This window comes from Perca fluviatilis, chromosome 11, assembly GCF_010015445.1.
Source record: "Perca fluviatilis chromosome 11, GENO_Pfluv_1.0, whole genome shotgun sequence".
In the NCBI taxonomy this organism is placed as follows: Eukaryota; Metazoa; Chordata; class Actinopteri; order Perciformes; family Percidae; genus Perca; species Perca fluviatilis.
Window position 1 is genome coordinate 7,716,637 of NC_053122.1, and position 20,327 is coordinate 7,736,963.

General features: G+C 40.6%; 1 protein-coding gene across 9 annotated transcripts in view; it reads left to right on the top strand.

Moving 5' to 3' along the window:
• The window catches only part of LOC120568159 (sickle tail protein homolog), a 99,814-nt gene extending 85,982 nt beyond the window's left edge, over positions 1–13,832 (top strand). For 5 of the 9 annotated variants that reach the window (XM_039815475.1, XM_039815477.1, XM_039815476.1 and 2 more), the window contains 3 exons: positions 4,715–6,682; positions 7,800–7,919; positions 12,292–13,832. In XM_039815475.1, coding sequence (XP_039671409.1) covers positions 4,715–6,682; positions 7,800–7,919; positions 12,292–13,173 — 2,970 coding nt within the window. In that variant the 3' untranslated portion in view covers positions 13,174–13,832. Of the gene's footprint in view, positions 1–4,714; positions 6,683–7,799; positions 7,920–9,095; positions 10,421–12,291 lie in introns of those variants that run through there. The other 4 variants (XM_039815482.1, XM_039815483.1, XM_039815480.1 and 1 more) reach the window with 3 other exon arrangements.
• The last annotated feature ends 6,495 nt before the right edge of the window (positions 13,833–20,327 follow it).

Here is a 20,327-nt window from a genome sequence, read left to right on the forward strand (position 1 = left end):
GTGATAGTATAGTATGGTCCGGGAAAAAAAAGTCATATTATAGTATGTTGAAAAAAAGTCATATTATAGTATGTTGAAAAAAGTGATAAAAAAGTCATATTATAGTATGTTGAAAAAAGTGATAAAAAAGTCATAGTATAGTATGTTGAAAAAAAGTCATATTACAGTATGTTGAAAAAAGTGATAAAAAAGTCATATTATAGTATGTTGAAAAAAGTGATAAAACAGTCATAGTATAGTATGTCGAAAAAAAGTCATATTATAGTATGTTGAAAAAAGGGGATAAAAATGTCATAGTATAGTATGTTGAAAAAAGTGATAAAAAAGTGATATTATAGTATGTTGAAAAAAAGTGATAAAACAGTCATAGTATAGTATGTTGAAAAAGTCACATATATAGTATGTTGAAAAAAGTCATTTTTTCATTGTTAAAAAGTGATAAAAATTAATAGTATAGTATATCAAAAAACCCTTGTATAGCATGTTAAAAAAGTGATAAAAATGAATAGTATAGTATATCGAAAAACTCATTGTATAGCATGTTAAAAAAGTGCTAAAAAAGTCATAGTATAGTATGTTGAAAAAAGTGATAAAACAGTCATAGTATAGTATGTTGAAAAAAGTGATAAAACAGTCATAGCATAGTATGTTGAAAAAAGTCATAGTATAGTATGTTGAAAAAAGTGATAAAACAGTCATAGTATAGTATATAAAAAAAATCATTGTACAGCATGTTAAAAAAGTGATAAAAAAGTCATAGTATAGTATGTTGAAAAAAGTGATAAAAAAGTCATATAGTATGTTGAAAAAAGTAATAAAAAAGTCATACAAAAATCATAGTATAGTCAGTTGAAAAAAGTCATAGTATAGCATGTCGAAAAGAATCATAATATAGTATGTTGAAAAAAGTAATATAGTAAGTTGAAAAAAGTGATAAAAAAGTCATATTATAGTATGTTGAAAAAAGGGATAAAAAAGTCATAGTATAGTATGTCGAAAAAAAGTCATATTATAGTATGTTGAAAAAAGGGATAAAAAAGTCATAGTATAGTATGTTGAAAAAAGTGATAAAAAAGTGATATAGTATGTTGAAAAAAGTGATAAAACAGTCATAGTATAGTATGTCGAAAAAAAGTAATATTATAGTATGTTGAAAAAAGGGATAAAAAAGTCATATTATAGTATGTTGAAAAAAGTCATAGTATAGTATGTTGAAAAAAGTCACATTATAGTATGTTGAAAAAAGTGATAAAAAAGTCATAGTATAGTATGTCGAAAAAAAGTCATAGTATAGTATGTCAAAAAATTCATAGTATAGCATTACTATTTATACTATCAATCAGAATTGTTGCTGCCTGTAAGATCTGAACACTCAACCTTGTGTCATTCAATCATTTTCCTTTCACTCTAAGCTATCTGACATAACAGAAAAGTTTATCCATTCCCCAAAACAGAGCTCTGTTTTTTTGCCTCTTTAGTAAAGCAAATACAAGAAAGAAGGGTCATGTTTTTGCGTAAAAAGCTTAATCATAGTATTGTATGCCAAAAATAGCGAGAAAAAAAAGATTAGTATGGTATGTCGAAAGAAAGTCATAGTACGGTATGTCGAAAAAAGCTAAAAAAGTCATAGTATAGTATGTCGAAAAAAGCTAAAAAAGTCATAGTATAGTATGTCGAAAAGTGCATTTATCTCTTCAAAACAACTGGTTTGGAAAGAGACAGGTACGCAACCTTATCACTTTTTTCTTCATCAATTAAAATTGTTGCAGATTACAAGATTTGAACAGTTAAACAGGTGTTTTTCAGTCATTTTCTTATCACTCTAAGCTACCTGACCTGACAGAAAAGTTTATGAATTCCCAAAAACTGAGCTCTATTTTTGCCTCTGTGAAGCATGTCCTGATTTCATACAGGAAGTAAATACAAGAAAGAAGGTTCATGTTTGCAGGGTTACAGAAGAAGAGCTCTGTTTTTGGGAACTCATAAGATAATGACTCATTAATTCAGAAAAATAGGATCGTTGTTTTTGCTTGTTTTTCTGAGGAAATAACTTTTTCACACGTTAACAAGAAAACCTGCAACAACTGGATAGTATGTCGAAAAAAGCGATAAAAAAGTCATGGTATAGTATGTCGAAAACACTGATAAAGTCATAGTATAGTATGTCAAAAATGGATAAAAAAGTCATGGTATAGTATGTCGAAAAAAGTGATAAAAAAAGTCATGGTGTAGTATGTTGAAAAAAGTGATAAAAAAGTCATAGTATAGTATGTTGAAAAAAGTGATAAAAAAGTCATAGTATAGTACGTCGAAAAAAGTCATGGCATATTATGTCGAAAACAGGGATACAGTCATAGTTTAGTATGTCGAAAACAGGGATAAAGTCATAGTTTAGTATGTCGAAATTTGATAAAAAAGTCATAGTATAATATGTCGAAAAAAGTCATGGTATAGTATGTTGAAAAAAGTGATAAAAAAGTCATGGTATAGTACATCGAAAAAAGTCATGGCATATTATGTCGAAAACAGGGATAAAGTCATAGTTTAGTATGTCGAAATTGGATAAAAAAGTCATAGTATAATATGTCGAAAAAAGTCATGGTCTAGTATGTTGAAAAAAGCGATAAAAAAGTCATGGTATAGTATGTTGAAAAAAGTGATAAAAAAGTCATAGTATAGTACGCTCCGAAAAAAGTGATAAAAAGTCATAGTATGATGCCGCCGAAAAATGTCATAGTATAGTTTGTTGAAAAAATTGTAAAAAAGTCATAGTATAGTATGTCGAAAAAAAGTCATAGTATAGTTATGTCGAAAAAACGATAAAAAGTCATGGTATAGTATGTCGAAAAAAGTCATAGTATAGTATGTCGAAAAAGCGATAAAAAAAGTCATGGTATAGTATGTCGAAAACACTGATAAAGTCATAGTATAGTATGTCGAAAAAGTGATAAAAAAGTCATGGTGTAGTATATTTAAAAAAGTGATAAAAAGTCATAGTATAGTATGTTGAAAAAAGTGATAAAAAGTCATAGTATAGTATGTTGAAAAAAGTGATAAAGTCATAGTATAGTACATCGAAAAAAGTCATGGCATATTATGTCGAAAACAGGGATAAAGTCATAGTTTAGTATGTCGAAATTGGATAAAAAAGTCATAGTATAATATGTCGAAAAAAGTCATGGTCTAGTATGTTGAAAAAAGCGATAAAAAAGTCATGGTATAGTATGTTGAAAAAAGTGATAAAAAAGTCATAGTATAGTACGTCGAAAAATGTCATAGTATAGTTTGTTGAAAAAAGTGATAAAAAAGTCATAGTATAGTACGTCGAAAAAGTGATAAAAAAGTCATAGTATAGTACGTCGAAAATGGATAAAAAAGTCATGGTATAGTATGTCGAAAAAAGTAATAAAAAAGTCATGGTATAGTACGTCAAAAAAAGTCATGGCATATTATGTCGAAAACAGGGATAAAGTCGTAGTATAGTATGTCGAATTGGATAAAAAAGTCATAGTATAGTATGTCGAATAAAGTCGTAGTATAGTATGTCGAAATTGGATAAAAAAGTCATAGTATAGTATGTCGAAAAAAGTCATAAAATTCATAGAATGTCAAAAAAGTCATAGTATAGCATGTTGAAAAAGTAATTTAAAAAAGTAAATAGGATAGTATGATGATAAAGTGAATAAAACATCATAGTAGTATGTCGAAAAAAAGTGATAAAAAAGTCAGTAGAGTATCTTGAAAAAAGTGATAAAATGTAATAGCATAGTCTAGCAGAACATGCAAACTTTCACATTTTGAAAAAAACATTAAAAAGTCATTATAGTATGTCGAAAAACGGATAAAAAAGACATAGTATAGTATGTATAAAAAAATACTAATAGAATAGTATGTCGAAAAAAGTCAATAGGCTATAGCATATCGAAAAAAGTCACAGTATAGTATATGATTCTAGTGATATAAATCAGAACATCATGACACTAAACTGGTGCTACCTTTCTGTAATCTCTTCTTCTTGAAAAACATAGTAGCCATGGGTCAGATTAACTCTTCCATCACTGTGTTAAAACATGATAATATTGTTACGTGTAGGATGTTCAGGACATTTATCGTGACATTTAAGATGGGGACAAACCATAACACAACTTGATAGGGAAAAAAACCCGCCATTCCAAAAACACCTGGCTTTCTTTCCGACTCTCTTAGTCTGTCGTTAAGTTCCGCTTTCGTAAACTCTGACGCAGGTAAGCCACACCCACCTCAGCCCAGCGGTAGGTCCAAACTGCCAATAGGAAAAGTGCGATGAAAACTGTCCTAAACATCTTTCGCCCTGGCAGTGCCTCTTGCATTTTCTTCCCTTGATCTTTGGTTATATGAACTGTACATACTCCATACCTGCCTTTTGGGATTAATAAACTTCAGCTCTCCACCCTGCTTTTGGCTTCTCAATTCTTTCATATCCTTTTAACTGGGATCGATCACACTATGCCTGAGCCCACACACCCACAATACAGCACATGCACAACCTTGCCTACATAGGTAATAGATACAAAGACACGAGAATGCTTATATGAACACTAGTTGTCTACAATAATACTGGAGAAACAATGGGCATGTATTTTAAGTAATACTGGGATATAAAACACTAAATTTAATATTTTTCTTATTAATTTCCAGGTTATGAAGTGTTTAATCTTGCTTTTTCTAATCATAGGTGACTACAGAACTGTCAAATTATAATGATTTGCCAGGTGGAAATAAGCAATGGAAAAAAGAGTTGAGGACATCTCCAGGTCTAAAGATTTCAGAGTTAGCACCATCTGACCACCAGTCAGTTTCTCAAATGGGAATTACAGATGGCTGCCCTCGTAAACTCATAACAGCAGTTGCACTGGAAGGACACATTGGAGTAAAGAAAGACAATGTCAGTCCTAATAAGAAGAAGGAAACAGAGCAGAATGTGCTGAAACAATTGCCTTCCTCAAACTGTGCAAGAGTAGAGAAGGCGTTGGTATCCCCACCGGTCGCTTTACAAGATGTTCAGGCTGTCCAGAAGAATGAGGAGGTACCAACACCAACCCAAAAGAAAGCAGAGAAGTTGGAGGTACTTGCAGTGACAACTTCACAAAAACAAAATGATCTTACTCTGAAAAGTTCTGATCAGATTAACGAGGAGGTTGTTGGACATGTGCGCTCCCCAACCGCAGCAGAAAAGAAGGTCAAGTTTACAACGGTTGTTACTCTTCAAAAAGAAAACCTTCAAGCTACTGACACAAGTCCTGAGCAGACAAATGAAAACTCTGTCAGAGAGGTACCAGCTGAGAAGAAGTCAAACCTGATGGTGGTTGTAACTCTACAAAAAGAAAACACCCCAGAGGATTGCTTGATAGACGTTGAGCAGGATAGGTCTCTGAGGTCAGACCCAGAGTGTGTAGCTTCTTCTCCTGTCCCTAAACCTTTATCCCAGAACCCGGAGGCAACGGTGCAGCTATCCAGGGACCAACCGCAATACACAGAAGAAGGAGGTAGCCTGAGCCCCGAAATTTGGGACAATGAGGGACCTCCTCCTCCTCCTCCTCCACCACCTCCGTCTGGTAAAATCAGCTTTAGAATCTCCAGGAGTCCAAGAGTCCGGACACAGTCCAAAGAGGAAGACCTAGCTGAAATGAGTCCCTCTGACGTACAGACCGCAGCTGGGGACAGCACGGGTGAACCCATTTATCTGGCATATGAGAACCGGAGTTTCCAGGACAGTGATGACTCTGATAAGAAACCTATTATCATTTTCCTGAATGAGCCTATGGACATTCAAGCCTACAAGCGTCTGTCTACCATCTTTGAATGTGAGGAAGACTTTAATGGGATTCTCTTTCCAGAAAATATTGTGGAGGAAAAGGAGACACTGCATGATGAAGAGAAACAGGACGTAAGAAAAATGTGCATCACCGAATCAAATATGGGCTTAGCCCTTAAAGACTTCACAGGAAATGGTCAGAATTCTCTACATATGCAACATCAGAGAACTTCAGGCCATAATGGCTCAATTTCTGAAAACCAAGACCAGGATAAACCAGAATCGCCTAGAAAGCCAGAGACCAAAAGGAAATTTAAATTTAAGTTTCCCAAAGACAAACTGGCTGCAATTAGAGAGGCCATGCGGACAGGGACAATCAAAACAGGAAAGAAGACTCTTCAGGTTGTTGTCTATGAGGAAGAGGAAGAGATAGCATCGGACAGAACGCCAGCTAAGACGACCAAGAAGAAGACAAAAGAATCAAAGAGGTTTGAGACCAACAGTAACAAACAATTGAACTTGGGTGAAGGCAATGCCTGCGACAGAGACATCAAGGTCTCCTCTCCCATTGACACCAGACACTCAAAGTCACATAGCCAGAGGAAGGAGCTCTGCAAAACTACGCTCGACTCTATTGACAGTCTGGAAGAGTCCATTAAACAGTTGGAAATCAGTGTGGGCAGTATGTCTTCGCCTCCTCAGTCCCCCGATTCATCCGTTGACTCCACTGACAGAGCTCAGCTTAAAGACAAAGCCAAACGAGAAAGGGAGAGAAGCCCGTCCAAGAGGCCAGCCTCTCAGATCCTCAAGGGCCCAAATCCACCTCAGAGTAAGAAGGCCAAAGCACAGCCTCCACACGACACTGGGAAAACCTCCACCAAGAAACAGGTCTGATGTTCCTCTGCCTGCGGAGCTCGCTTGCTTCAGTGATGCTGGGCTGGTGGCGGGCTCTCTGCTCTGACTGTCTGACTCTTCACATATGTTCGGTGTTCTAATCAGGGGTTAAAGTGGGCCGGAACGATCCGGGACATTAATCTAATTTCAAGTTTGATGTAGTGTTCCCCATAAAGTAACGCCAAATATCCATTCCAGTGTTTCTCCTATTCATTCTCAGCAGCGCACTCGCCTTGAGTCCATGAACAAGGCAAGTGTCTGTGGTGAGTTCACGTCTGTAAAAAAAAGCAGGATAGTTGCACACTATCTCGTAATGTTAGTTAAACAGGGGAAGATCACGTTGGGGTTGCCTACCGGTTACAAACAGGCTCGGTAGTGAACGGCCTGGTAACGTGCTGCAAATTCTGTGTTTTCAGCGTGGCTAGACGGAGAATATTCAGTTAAAATAGTTAGGTGAGGCTGTTTTGCCCTCATTGTTCCTCGCGAGGTTACCTGGAATTGAATGTAGCCCCGTTATGTTTAATGTGGAGTGACTGTGTTGGACTCCATTTAAAGATAGCCTTTTAAATGCTTGTCAGTAACCGGTCTTATGGTAACTTAGGCCTTGTGTGCTCTGATTAATTTGACATGCAGTTAACAAATCAGTCATAATTTTGCTTTAGTAAGAACTCACCTCCTGGCATTTGCGCCTGTGGACAGAGAATTTGAGAATGGAATTTGGTCCCACTGTACTAACGTTAGGTTCAGCCAGCCTGCCTATATACGTACCAGGAGTTTGCCTGTGTTCCCAAAACTTGCCTAACTTCTCTCTGTTATTTTCCTCCCTTTGTATGAATTGCTTTTGCAAAAGTAAAAACATTTTCAGCTCAAGCAGATGGACTTTTGCCTCACTTCACATCGCCCTGCACACATTTCCTGTCTGTTTGCAACCAATCACATCTTTGATAATGTTGCTCAATATCGTCTGATAGTGTTTAAAATGTTCTCACTGTTTGCCCATTTCAACCAGCAGTGATGACTGATATACCCCACTACGTACAGTAATGCACATGTTCGTTACATCAGGACGCATGTTACTAACTAACCCTGTGATTATGCATCTCCTTGCTAGACCTCCAGCAGCAGCGCCAGCTCTTCTGCTCAGCGACTCCACACCAAGTCTCGTCCCTCGCCCTCCTCTGCCTCGCCAGAGACGACAACTAAGGGCCAGCAGCAGGCCACCCAGAAGCAGGTAAATGAACTCTGAGAGACCTGAGTCAGCATAGACTGAAGGGGAATCACTGTAACCCCCAATTTCCACCAGTTGCGGAACGTCTGCGGATCCGCTCTGGAACGGCGGCGGAGTCATTAGGTTTCCATTAAAGTCAACGTGTGTATTTCCACCGGTTGCAGAACGGCTGCGTTCCGACTGCGTCCCAGCTCCGGCGGTCCGCAGCCCTCCGGAGCAGATACCCAGAGCTTCTATTTTTGCCGGACGCTGGAGAGCTCCGCAGCAATTCAGCACACGGCAGATAGTGCGGGACAGGAAGTTGAGCACAGAAGCAAAATAAAACATCCGGTTCATTTTCAAAATAAAATACACCGTGCTCATCTCAATCCGATCATATGTCCCTGCACTACACCTTGAAAACACAGCACAGAGTTGTTTCCCCCTCTACTCCTCTGGATGGAAACTAACTGTTGTTGGTTTTGTGGTTCTATTCTACCTGAATTCACGAGATCTCGTTGGTCCTCGTGACTTCAACTGTCAGTCACGGCCGCAGCCGTTACGCAACAAATCCAGACCTGGTTGGGTATTGACGGACAGCGGAGCACGGAGCCGACATGCAGCGGAGCCGGTCCACAGACGTTCTGCATTCGGTGGAAATCCCCAGTAATGCTCCAACAAATGGCAACTGGATTTGTGTTCCTCATATTGCAGGGTTAGGGTTAGTCATCAACCTTTGACCTTTTGTTGTCGCGTATCAGTACATTCAACTACTTAGTGGTAACTAACAGAGGGTCAACATAACCCTCCCATCATCATTATTTAAAGAAAATCAATAATGAATGTTTCCACTTTAAAGAAATCATCTGAAACTCCAGGTGGATTCTGCTTACCATGAAGTTTTATAAATATTGAAATCTGGGTAGACTCATGAGACATGAGTTTACCCTCTTAGTCCCTGAAATATGCAATCAGCAAGCAGAAATTTGGGGTTAAGTCATCTGTGTAAATTACTATCTTATTTGAGATAAATAGCTTAGATGAGGGTGAAAAGTCTGCCATTACTTGTCTGTTTTATATATTAACAATTAGTCAATAGCTTGGAAAAAGAGTGAATCACTTGTTAATGATTTGACTGTTTGCAGTGCGTTTTTAAATCTGTTGAGCTCATTTCTGCCATCTTGTGTGGTCTATCTCCAGTTATATCTGTCTGTGCATGTTCCTCTTCACCTTGGCTCCCTTCTTTCAAGATACACTCCCTGATTTTGCGATAGTAACCATTAATGCCTCCATATCCAAAATTAGCTTCGTTTCCTAACTCAGCTCAGTTGACAGTTGAGTTTCTGGATCAGGGAGTGGATCTTGACCTGCATGTAGCCTGCATGTTCACTGTGTACAAGCCTTCTTCATCTGGCAGTGAGTTGTGGAAATATTATATCCGGGTGTCAAAAACTCTCAAAATCTCTTGTTCCTCAAACAAGGACACAAAAGCCACCATTTACAAATATTAATAATCCAGTTGAAACCTCCGTCATTGCTTACCCTCACATTTATGTGTCATGAAAGTATATGTCATCGTGTCAGTACTGCATGTATGTTGTGGTCGGTGGCACCACTGTTTAGAGAGTTTAATCATAATGTCTTTCATGACAAGTTAAAGTAATTACAAAAGGAGTTATTCTGAAAGTATTTTATGTCTTGAAATAATTTCTGTCACAGACATTTTGTTTGTACATGAACTTTACTGTTTCCAGGCTGATCGTGATTAATTTAAGAGAAGTAGCACTTCATTAGGTCACTCATGCGTGCTACTACTATGTCTTTGGCCAGTATAGAAAAAAGAAAGAACGTTTCTTCAGGAATCCTGTTAATCCCAAAAAATATTGTTATATGTGATGGAACGCAAAAGTGCAATTCAGCCAAAAAGAGAAAATGTGGCTGGTTCTGTGAGCCTAAATACTGCCCAGCGACCAACAACATATAGAGACCCTGCCTGAGAGGAAAAAGGAGGGCTTATCCTCAGCATTTGCATTTGTCGTTACATCATGTGCAACAGCAACTCCATTTCTACACTTTGGATGTAAACAGATAAGTGAGAATGGGCTTAACCTGTAATCTGACACACTTTGCCTGGGCTTTTAGGGCGAACACCCAGAGGTCAACAACGATGGGATCAGTACATGAGACACCTCCTCAAGATGTTCTGTTATGAGGGGACTTCTAATCAGCAGTTCACTGTACAGTGGCTGTTTATCCTAGGAGTCAGTGTGTAGGCAACCAAATATTCGAAAGAACTAGCTACTGCTAGGACTTAATGCTAAAAAAAAATTCAAATCCTACACATAGTAACTTTAAATATGTGTGGACTATGTGGCTGCTAACCAGCTCTGACTGGGGGATCCCGAGGTGTTCCCAGGCCAGGTTGGAGATATATCTCCAACCCGACAGCAGTTATAGTTAAAATGAATCCAGTAATATTAAATATACAGTATAAAAGTACATTTTGCCATATTTTTACTAAAGTAACAATTTCAATGCAGGACTTTTCGGTGTAATTAAGTGTGTTTTTTTTTGGCTTAATTTACCTTAACTGAACAGCTTCGGAGTCATTGGAATGGTTATATGACCTTTTTTCGGGTTGAATGGTGGTCGTCTCGCTTCCTCCTAGCGCCTGTGAGCGGAAAAACCCCCCTTGCAACTTTTCAGCGGCAGGAAGTACCGCGTGATATCAGGTCTCGCGATGTAACAAATTGCTTCACGGCACTGCACACATACACGCCCATTCAGGAACCGGCCAGCTATAAGAACAAGGTAGCGATGGAGTTTTTCACATTATCGTCATGGCTGAGCCGGTAAAAAAGAAGCAGAAAGCTAGGAAAGCATTGTCGGAGGAACAGAGAAAGAGGAAACGGCAGACTGACCGAGCGAGGAGTCAGCAGTTATATCTAATCCGAAGCTGTAGGTGGAGCTCTATAGAGAAACCTGCGAGCAAAAAGCAACAAAACAGCGAAGAAATTGCTAAAACTGCATAGCACCTCTTTAAGTAAAGGATATAAATACTTCTTCCACCACTGTACAATTCATTTTGATCTCAGCCCTCTCTGTGACGGCAGGCTGTGATTGGCCAACAGCTGTAGACTCTGACCTTTAGACCGGTCTGACGACACATCGCAAGAACTAGTTTCAAGCTCTCCCAGGTCTGACGTGAAAGGTCCCATGACATGGTGCTCTTTGGATGCTTTTATATAGACCTTAGTGGTCCCCTAATACTGTATCTGAAGTGTCTTTTATATAGACCTTAGTGGTCCCCTAATACTGTATCTGAAGTCTCTTTTATATAGACCTTAGTGGTCCCCTAATACTGTATCTGAAGTGTCTTTTATATAGACCTTAGTGGTCCCCTAATACTGTATCTGAAGTCTCTTTTATATAGACCTTAGTGGTCCCCTAATACTGTATCTGAATTCTCTTTCCCGAAATTCAGCCTTGGTGCAGAATTACAGCCACTAGAGCCAGTCCCACAATGAGCTTTACTTAGTATGTGCCATTTCTGTGTCTGTAGCCAGGGTTCTAAATTAGCACCGTTTACCAGCCAAATGCTGGTGAAATATGCAAGTGGCTGGTAGATTTGCTTCACTCACCAGCCAAAAAACCCAATGGTAATCTATTGAATGGCTGGTAATATTTGAACATTCATTAGCCATTTGGCTGGTAGACGAAAAAGTTAATTTTGAAGCCTGTCTGTAGCTATTGAGGAGGAGAGGGGGGGGAGGGGGCAAGGTGGAGGGTGGGGGTGTGGCCTTGACCAACTGCCACTTTGCTCGTTTGAAAGCCATGATGTCTCTCTCTCTCTCATGGGTGGGCCACATTCTCTGGGCGGGCAAAACAGAGAAAGGGGAGGTAACCTTGCTCCTTATGATCTCATAAGGAGAAGATTCCTGATTGGCCCATCTTAGCTTTCATTTTCTCAAAGGCAGAGCAGGATACCCAGGGCTCGGTTTACACCTATCACCATTTCTAGCCACTGGGGGACCATAGGCAGGCTGGGGGAACTCATATTAATGTTTAAAAAAAACTCATAAAGTGAAATTTTCATGCCATGGGACCTTTAAATCAGAGCACTAATGGTCAGTGTGTCAACCATAGCTATAGAACAATATCTACGGTGTCAACAGGTTACCGGCCTCATCTGCTTTGTAGGAACGTTTTCTCTGTGCCACTTTGTGGCGTGAGACGAGTGGACTGTACCATTTCTAGCGTTAAGAAAGGGATTGGCTGGCCAAAGCCATAGAAGTAACATCTGTGGGTGCTCAAATTGAGTGTAGTTCTCCTTTTTTTCCTGTACGCTGTGTGTTGTTGGCTTTGACTTGCCGTATCCCGTGATGTCTGTTTACAGGCGGACAGCGGAAGCAGTAGAGCAGCCGGGGATAGTAGCCATTCGCTCGTTGCTTTGCGTGCCTCTAAGATCCCAGCCTTGTGCCATAGCTCTGGGAAACACTCGTCTGCCTCTCTGTCCACTCCTCACTGCTCAGACACCACCGAACTCTCCTCCTCCTCCTCCTCCTCTTCCTCCTCTGCTTCTTCACCCTCTGCTTCCTCCACCCCCTCTTCTGGGAAACCCTCTCTTCTGTCTCCGCCTTCAAAGTGTCCCTCCCGTCCCGCTTCTGCTTCCTCCGCCCAGCCTTCCAGGCAACCGGCTCCTCTGTGTCCCCTCTCCTCTTCCTCCGCGGTGAAAAACGCGCCAGACTCCCCGCCGCGCTCCCCCTCTCGGCCCTTGCCTTCCTTTTCTGTCCCCGCTCCTCCTCACAAATCGTTCATCCCGTCTCTGAATCTGGGTCGTCTCCTCCCCTCATCCAGCCACGTCTCGTCGCCATCCCACGCTAGCGGCGGCCCGGCCCAGCGCGGGCCTCGCAGCAGCGGTGGCGGCGGCGGCGGCAGCAGCAAACGCCAGCAGCACCTCGCCCTCACCTCCACCGCCACCGCCACTTCCAGCGCCGCCCACGCCTCCCAACACAGCTGCTACACGTCATCCTCCTACTCTTCATCCTCGCCCTCCTCGTCCTCCACCTCCTCCTCTCTGTCCCCGACCTCCTCTTCCTCCTCCCCTCCCTCCCCCTCCCCCCTCCCTCCTCCTCCTCCTCACGGGGCGGGGAGCGTCCGAATGTCAGCGTCCAACCCCAGCTCTCCGGGCCGCAGCAAGAAAGGCGGCGGGAGACACGCTGGCCAAGTCCTGCGCACGCCGGCTGCCGCGGCGGCGGCCTCCAAGGACGCAGCGTGATGTTCTCATCTACCGTTCAGGCTTTCCAAAAAACCATGTAAGTGCAGCTTACACACGATGACGAAAGAAGCTAAATTGCACTTTGTTCCTGCAGCAATATTGTGTGATGTTTACCTTTTGCCCTTTTTTTGGATGGGTTGTGGACAAAGACGTGGCTTGTAAAACCTGGACAAAAACACAAGTCTGGCCTGAAAATCCTTTTGAAATCCAAACCACACGAGTGCCGTACGACGTGCGTCTCTACAGTCACCCCCAGAGCCCGGCCGATACATGGCATGGTTCACAATATTGGCCGGTTTGAGCTTATAAATATTTCTTTATCGCCGCATATGTCAGTTGATAAATAACAAAGTGCAGCACAGGCATACCAAAGATATATTTAGGTCGTATAAAACTAGCACTGTTTATTTTAGGTTTTTTTTAAAAACAGGGAGAGTGAAGGAGATGTCTGTAAGGCAGAGAAATTCATTCACATGTTCATACACAAATGCAATTACAAGTCCTTTACATAAGCATACACACATACAAAGCAAATAGAACATCAAATGTTACAATCATAATAACAAAACACACACTGTATACTCCGACACCGACCTGAGAGGAGAGCTAAGTTGTAACAAAGAAAAATAAATACATATTTATTTAAAAAAAAAAAAAAACACACACACACTTGTGTGACTGTGCACAGGGCCTCTGAGTCTTTAAATAAGTGACAATCCTTATCAAACAAAAAGTTGAAGCTTTCCTATTGTTATGAGTCAGCCTCAAAAATCTCTCTAGTCCCCCCGTGGTATTAGGACGCCAGCAGCGGCAAGGACAGCACAGGTCTTTCTGTTGTGGCTGTCAAAATGGAAAAGAAGCAGCCTGACAAGCCAGACCCACATCCAGATGTTCTGGGTCTGGGAACTCACCATTGGCAGCGCATCAATCCGAGGGGCGGGATAAACGGTTGTCTTTCAAATTCTCTCTGCACGCAATAGGATAGCGCTACAACCAGGCAGAGCAACGAAGAAGGTAGCGAAGCTAGTTGATAGATTAAACTTTTGCCGTATCCGGTCGGCAAAACTCCGAAAACATCTTCCTTTTTTAAGAATGACTTCAGGGCCGTTCTTTGTTCTTTTCTCAAAGAAAAGCTGAACTCCAAGTCTTCCAGAAGACCACTGTTCCCAGCAGCAGCAGCCATAAGCCCCGCCCACCGACTCTATACACGATGTGATTGGCCTGACCAGAGTTTGGTTTATCCAGCTCGAAAGCCAACGGAGAGTGCCTAGACCCCCCCTGGCTGGAAATTACATTTGCTGCCACTAGGGTGCGTCTAGATTTCTAGGCTAGAAAAGAAGAACTCCCCAGCCTTCATCCCAGCTTTGTAAGATAATATGTATTAAGACAGTGGTTCCCAAACTGGGTAGGGAGGGGGGGGAGTTATAACAGGGGAGGCTTAGCGACGCTTGATAAATATAAGTAATGCATGTTTCTGCTGCACTGCTAAGCACGGAGCAAGGATTGCCGGGGAAACGAAACGTAACGCAAGCACGACAAAGCCACACCAAACACCACAACTACCGAAATACGTAGTGGCGACCACAATTGGATTTTCAGGAGCCGACTGCCAACCTCCCAGTCGAATCGCATACAATGATTTGTATCTACAAAAGGAGGGGGGGGGCCTGGATAAAAAAAGGTTTGGCAACGACTGTATTAAGACATACGCTGCTGTGCTACAGCTGAGGAGGTTTCAGTCGTTCTTTAGGAGAGAAATCTAGTCAAATAACAAATTTTTAGTATTATTATTATTATTATATATACATTTTCCAACAACCTTCTCAGCCTTTTCCACAACCCCTCCCCCAAAACTTTTATCAGTTTCTTGGACATTTCTCTGGTGGACCCAACTATGCAACAGAGAGCACCTTCAGCTGTGTGTTTCGATATTTTGGAGTGGATGTTTTCAGAGTATCTGGACTCTCAATCAGAGTGTGATGGACTTCTTCACTGTTGCTTCACTAACATGTCACAGATCAGTATATAGAATAATATGAATCTAATCTGAATCATGGCAGACTCACGCTACCTGAGTCTATTTTTAATCACGGTTTTATCTCAGCGATCTGAATATTGAATAAACGGGTGAACAGAGTTTATTTTTCTTCAGAAAAGTGTTACATTGGTTTTAGCTTTGATCGCCACACTGCAGTGTTGATGTTGGATGATTGATTGGGATTTGATTGTGTGTGTGTGTGTGTGTGTGTGTGTGTGTGTGTGTGTGTGTGTGTGTGTGTGTGTGTGTGTGTGTGTGTGTGTGTGAGATACAGTATGTGTGCTTTCATTTAACACTGTTGAATAAATTTCTGTGGAAAGTAGAGGTTGGGATGATTAATATGCAGAGTTTACCCAAAGACAGTTCTGTACAGACTAACCTGTTTAAAGATACATTCTGTAAAGTTCAAATCTATCCGTGTAGACTTTTTATGTATAGTAGTATGAAGTATAATATAGCAACATATACAGGCATATTAGACATATATAGCTTCTTTGAACATAGCTGTTGTTTATTGTGCATATGCAGAGCCCTTTCCATTTGTAGTGAGTTGCTTGAAGTTTTTGAAGTCTTTTTCGAGTAAGTTCATTATGACAGACAGCTTTACTGTCTGTGAGGCTAAATCCATCAAGGATAAAGGAACAAATCCGCAAGTCCGAGTCAGATGAGAAGATGAATATACCAGTAAAGAGGAATGTTCCGGGCATCTTTAACCAAGCTTACAATCTGCTAGAATCTGACAAACTGCTAGCTTAGGTCCCTTTAAAAAGTGAAAAAATACCCATTCCAACATCCCCAAAAAGTCAAGTCAAGTCATCTTTATTTATAAAGCACATTTAAAACAGCATAAGCTGACCCAAAAGTGCTTTCCAACCAGAACCAGGGCAGATGGGGTAGAGTATGCCTGGACACATAGACAACTAACAGCAGGCTAATTAGACGTACATAACCAACAAAACGCCACAAAATGTAATACAAAACAAATTGCAGCGTAAAACAACGTCAACAAAGAAGCACGTCAGAAGAGTGAATTACATCAGCAATGGCTTTTGAAGCAGTATAGGGAATAGAAAGACAGATCAGGAGGTAGCTTGACAGAAGCCAGGCAGCCTCAGACGTTGCTAAAAGTAAGTGGGGGGGGAAAAAAGGGTGGTAGAACATGCTTTAATATGGGACCGGAGGCTGTTCCGAAGCCTGGGAGCAGACACGGAGAAAGCACGGTCCCCTTGGGTTTGGTGTGGGACTAGGAGGAGCTGTTAACGCAGACAAATGCTACGCAGTGCCGTCCCTGAACCTAAAAAAAAGTAGCACTACAGGTATCTGTTGTGGAGGCCTAATGAAAAAAAAACCAATGCTTTTCTCCCAGGACCCCAGGACATGACCCACCTCTGGTGTCAAAGTAAAAAAATAAAAATAAAGAACAGCTCTTTGTTCACCGGAGAGAAAACCATTCCCAGTGAATATAATCCTCCAATGGTTTTTCACCTGCAATTTATCACCAATTTTCACCAAATGTCTCGCCTCCGGTTTACATATCGTCGCTAACCTTGTATCTCGTTATTTAGTCAAATAAAATAAAAAATAAAAAGAATGAATCAATGCTGTTGGTCACCCTTTACGCCTGTCTTACAAATATTTAAACAGTTTCTGTCTGCCTTTGTCTGACCCGAATAGCTCAATAAATGTTTTCAAGTTAGCATTTTATTTTCATTTCCTAAAAAAGTATTGCTTTGGACATCCAAGGTTTTCACCAGACAGTGACGATATTCATTAAAAAAAAACAAAATTGGCATAGAAACAGAATGAGATAACCCTGGTGAGTAGAGGGAAGATGAGACGTTGTAGATGTTTTTATGTTAGGGAAAAAACCTATACTGACTTCTGCATACCAACTGCATCTATTGTAAATAAAAACTAAAACGTATGACTGCAGGGAAACAGGTCCGACGCTACTGCTACTGAAATGCACGGCTTTTTCTTTTTTCTTTATTCTATTTTTGTGTCCAAGAATCAAAAAAGTAAGACAGTTGTGGCTGTTTTGATGAAGCTGGGCTTACAGGTGACAGTAAACGCATCCCGGAGAGAGAAACACATTGAGATGGACTGATTGATTCATCTTCTCGTCAGACTCTGGGTTAAGACTGCCATTATATTTCCTAAAATGACATCCCGCTCTTTCACAGATTTTTCTTTTCTGTACGTCAGAAATGTGTTTGAGTTCGAAAACTGTGATTTGAAACACACTGTACGGACCATTTACTGTGTTCTGTGTATACAAAAAAAAAAAACATTTTGAATGTGTATTATTCAAACCTAATAAAGGCACAGTTTAATATCAGCCTCCAACTTGTATGCAAGTGGTTGGATTTATTTCCTTGTTGTCTGAACCCTTTGCATGCCTTTAACACGTTCTCTGTCAGTCTGAAACCTGTTGAGTTTACAGCTGTAAATAACTGTGTTCCCCTCGGTTCTGTAAGCTGTTGGCTGTCAAACACTTGAGCTTCCTGTGAGTTTGGAGAACTGATAATAAAGGGCTTGTGTGTGGAGACATCAGCTGCTGCTGTCCCGTTTTATTTCACAGTGCAGCGCCGTGTTGTCCCAGTAGAGGACAGTAGAGACCCACCCGAAAAGCTCCTCACCCCTCTGTCCTCGTTCAGGTTTCACATTTACATATAGGCTATACTGAACAAAGTTATGAACGCAACCCTTTTGTTTTTGCCCCTCATTTTTCATGAGCTACACTCAGAGATCTAAGACTTTTTCTATGTACACATTTCTCTCAAATATTGTTCACAAATGTGTCTAAATCTGTGGTGGTGAGCACTTCTCCTTTGTGCTGTTTTACTGTATTGGGGGTCCCGGGGGGTCCGAAAACCAGTCAGTATCTGGTGTTAGGGTTAGGGTTCATCCGTGAAGAGAACACCTCTCCAGAGTGCCAGACGCCATCAAAAGTGAGCATTTGCCGAACTGCAGTCAGGTCGAGAGAGAGAGCGAGCGAGAGAGAGAGAGCGAGAGAGAGAGAGAGAGAGCGAGAGAGAGAGAGAGAGAGAGAGAGATAAACCCTAACACCAGATACTGACTGGTTTTTGAACCCCCGGACCCCCCCAATACAGTAAAACTGCACATTTTAGAGTGGCCTTTTATTGTGGCCAGCCTAAGTCACACGTGTGCAATAATCCTGCTGTCTAATCAGCATCTTGATACGCCACACCTGTGAGGTGGGTGGATTATCTCGGCAAAGGAGAAGTGCTCACTAACACAGATTTAGACACATTTGTGAACAATATTTGAGAGAAATGTGTACATAGAAAAAGTCTTAGATCTCTGAGTTCAGCTCAGGAAAAATGCTAGGCAAAAACAAGCGTTTATAATTTTGTTCAGTGTAGAATACACACTCAAACTAATATGTAGGTCCTTTGAAATGCTCTGAATCATTTTAATAATAGAAATAAGGCCTGCGGGCCAAATCCGGCCCCTCGCAGATTTGGATCCGGCCCGCATGTCATTTTAGGTTCACAATAAATTCGTTTTTTGTAGCTTTTCAAATATTTTGTCACTTCTTATGAAGTTTCTGTCTCTTTTGCCGACGCTTTTGGCCCTTTCTTTCGACGTTTTTGGTGCCTTTTCCGACATTTTTTCCTGATGTTTTTGTCGACCCAACTGTAAGTGAGAAGGCTATATGAGACCTGCAATAATACAGTAAAAGATGCTTGACTTTTTCCATGAAATAAAAGCATGTGAATAAACTAAACTTGTCTGGCCGTGGTTGTGATTCTTATTTTCCAGTGTGGCACTTAGTGAAATTGAGTTTGACATCCCTGGTAAAAGGTATGCTAAGTGTCTGTTTAGTAAAGTATTAAACAATTGTACATGACCCAAAAGTGCTTTCCAACCAGGGCAGATGGGGTGGAGTACGCCTGGACACATAGACAACTAACAGCAGGCTACATCAATTAGAAGTACATAACAAACACGACGCCACAACATGTAATACAAAACAAACAAAAAAAGAAGAGGGAATTACATCAGCAATGGCTTATAGAGCAGCATAGGGAATAAAAAGGTAAAGGTAAAAACGGTCTCCTACTACTCTCTTCTTTGTCTCAAACAATCCCATTTTCCTCCGAGCCTACTTTTTCCGAAAGCGTAATGAGATAGCCCAGCCTTGTAATTGGCTAAATGATTAGTCATTAGTTCCCTCATATGCTAATTAGCTCATATGTAAATTGCGGGGGCCGGATGAATCCCAGTGCCCGTCTCTGTGTAATTAGTCTGTAATTCCTCTGCATCCTGTGGAACGCGGGGAAGTTGGCGGGGCCAAAAGTGGGTCTGATGCAACAAAAGGGAGGGACTGGGGACTAATTAGAAATATCTCACATGAAGCATTTCTACATTAATTACAACCTTTTCTGTGTCCCAATACTTTTTTTTTTTTTTCCTTTCGTCTTCCTTCTCTCCACAACTGGGCTGCGTCAGAGGAGGACATCACAAACCAACAAGGAGCCCGACTGCTGCTTAATCAAAGATGTGGCTCCTTATTTGCATTTCTAATTGGAGTTAATTAGGATCGCACAAATAGAGAGAGTGTGTGTGTGTGTGTGTGTGTGTGTTCTCAACTCAGAGATGTTCTTGCTTATGTGGATTTCTTCATTTGTCTGATGATGTCATAATCAACAGGACATCTGGGGCCAATCAGCTGCTTTTAACCCTTGTGTTGTCTTCACCGTCGTCCATGAACTTGTCATTCCGGTCAAAATTGAAAAATGTGTGTGTGTGTGTGGGGGGGGGGGGAGGCGAACTTTTGACTCTTTTCTAGCTTTTGGTGGTTTTTTAAATATTTTTGTCCCTCTTTTCAACGCTTTTTTTTATTCATGGTCAATAAACCTAATAAAATAACATTCTACCTAAATTTTAAATTTTAAAAGAAGCAGATATTATGAATTATTTTGACTAATAGAATAGTTAAGATCAGAAGATGTTGAGTGAATCACAGACGGGTTTATGTCAAAGTTTGGTCGGGATGCTGTTTTGAAACTATTTTTTAAAAAAATTCAAAAGCCATGAAATTATATAAAACAACCAAAATTCAATGGAAGTAATCATTAATCTTACCTGA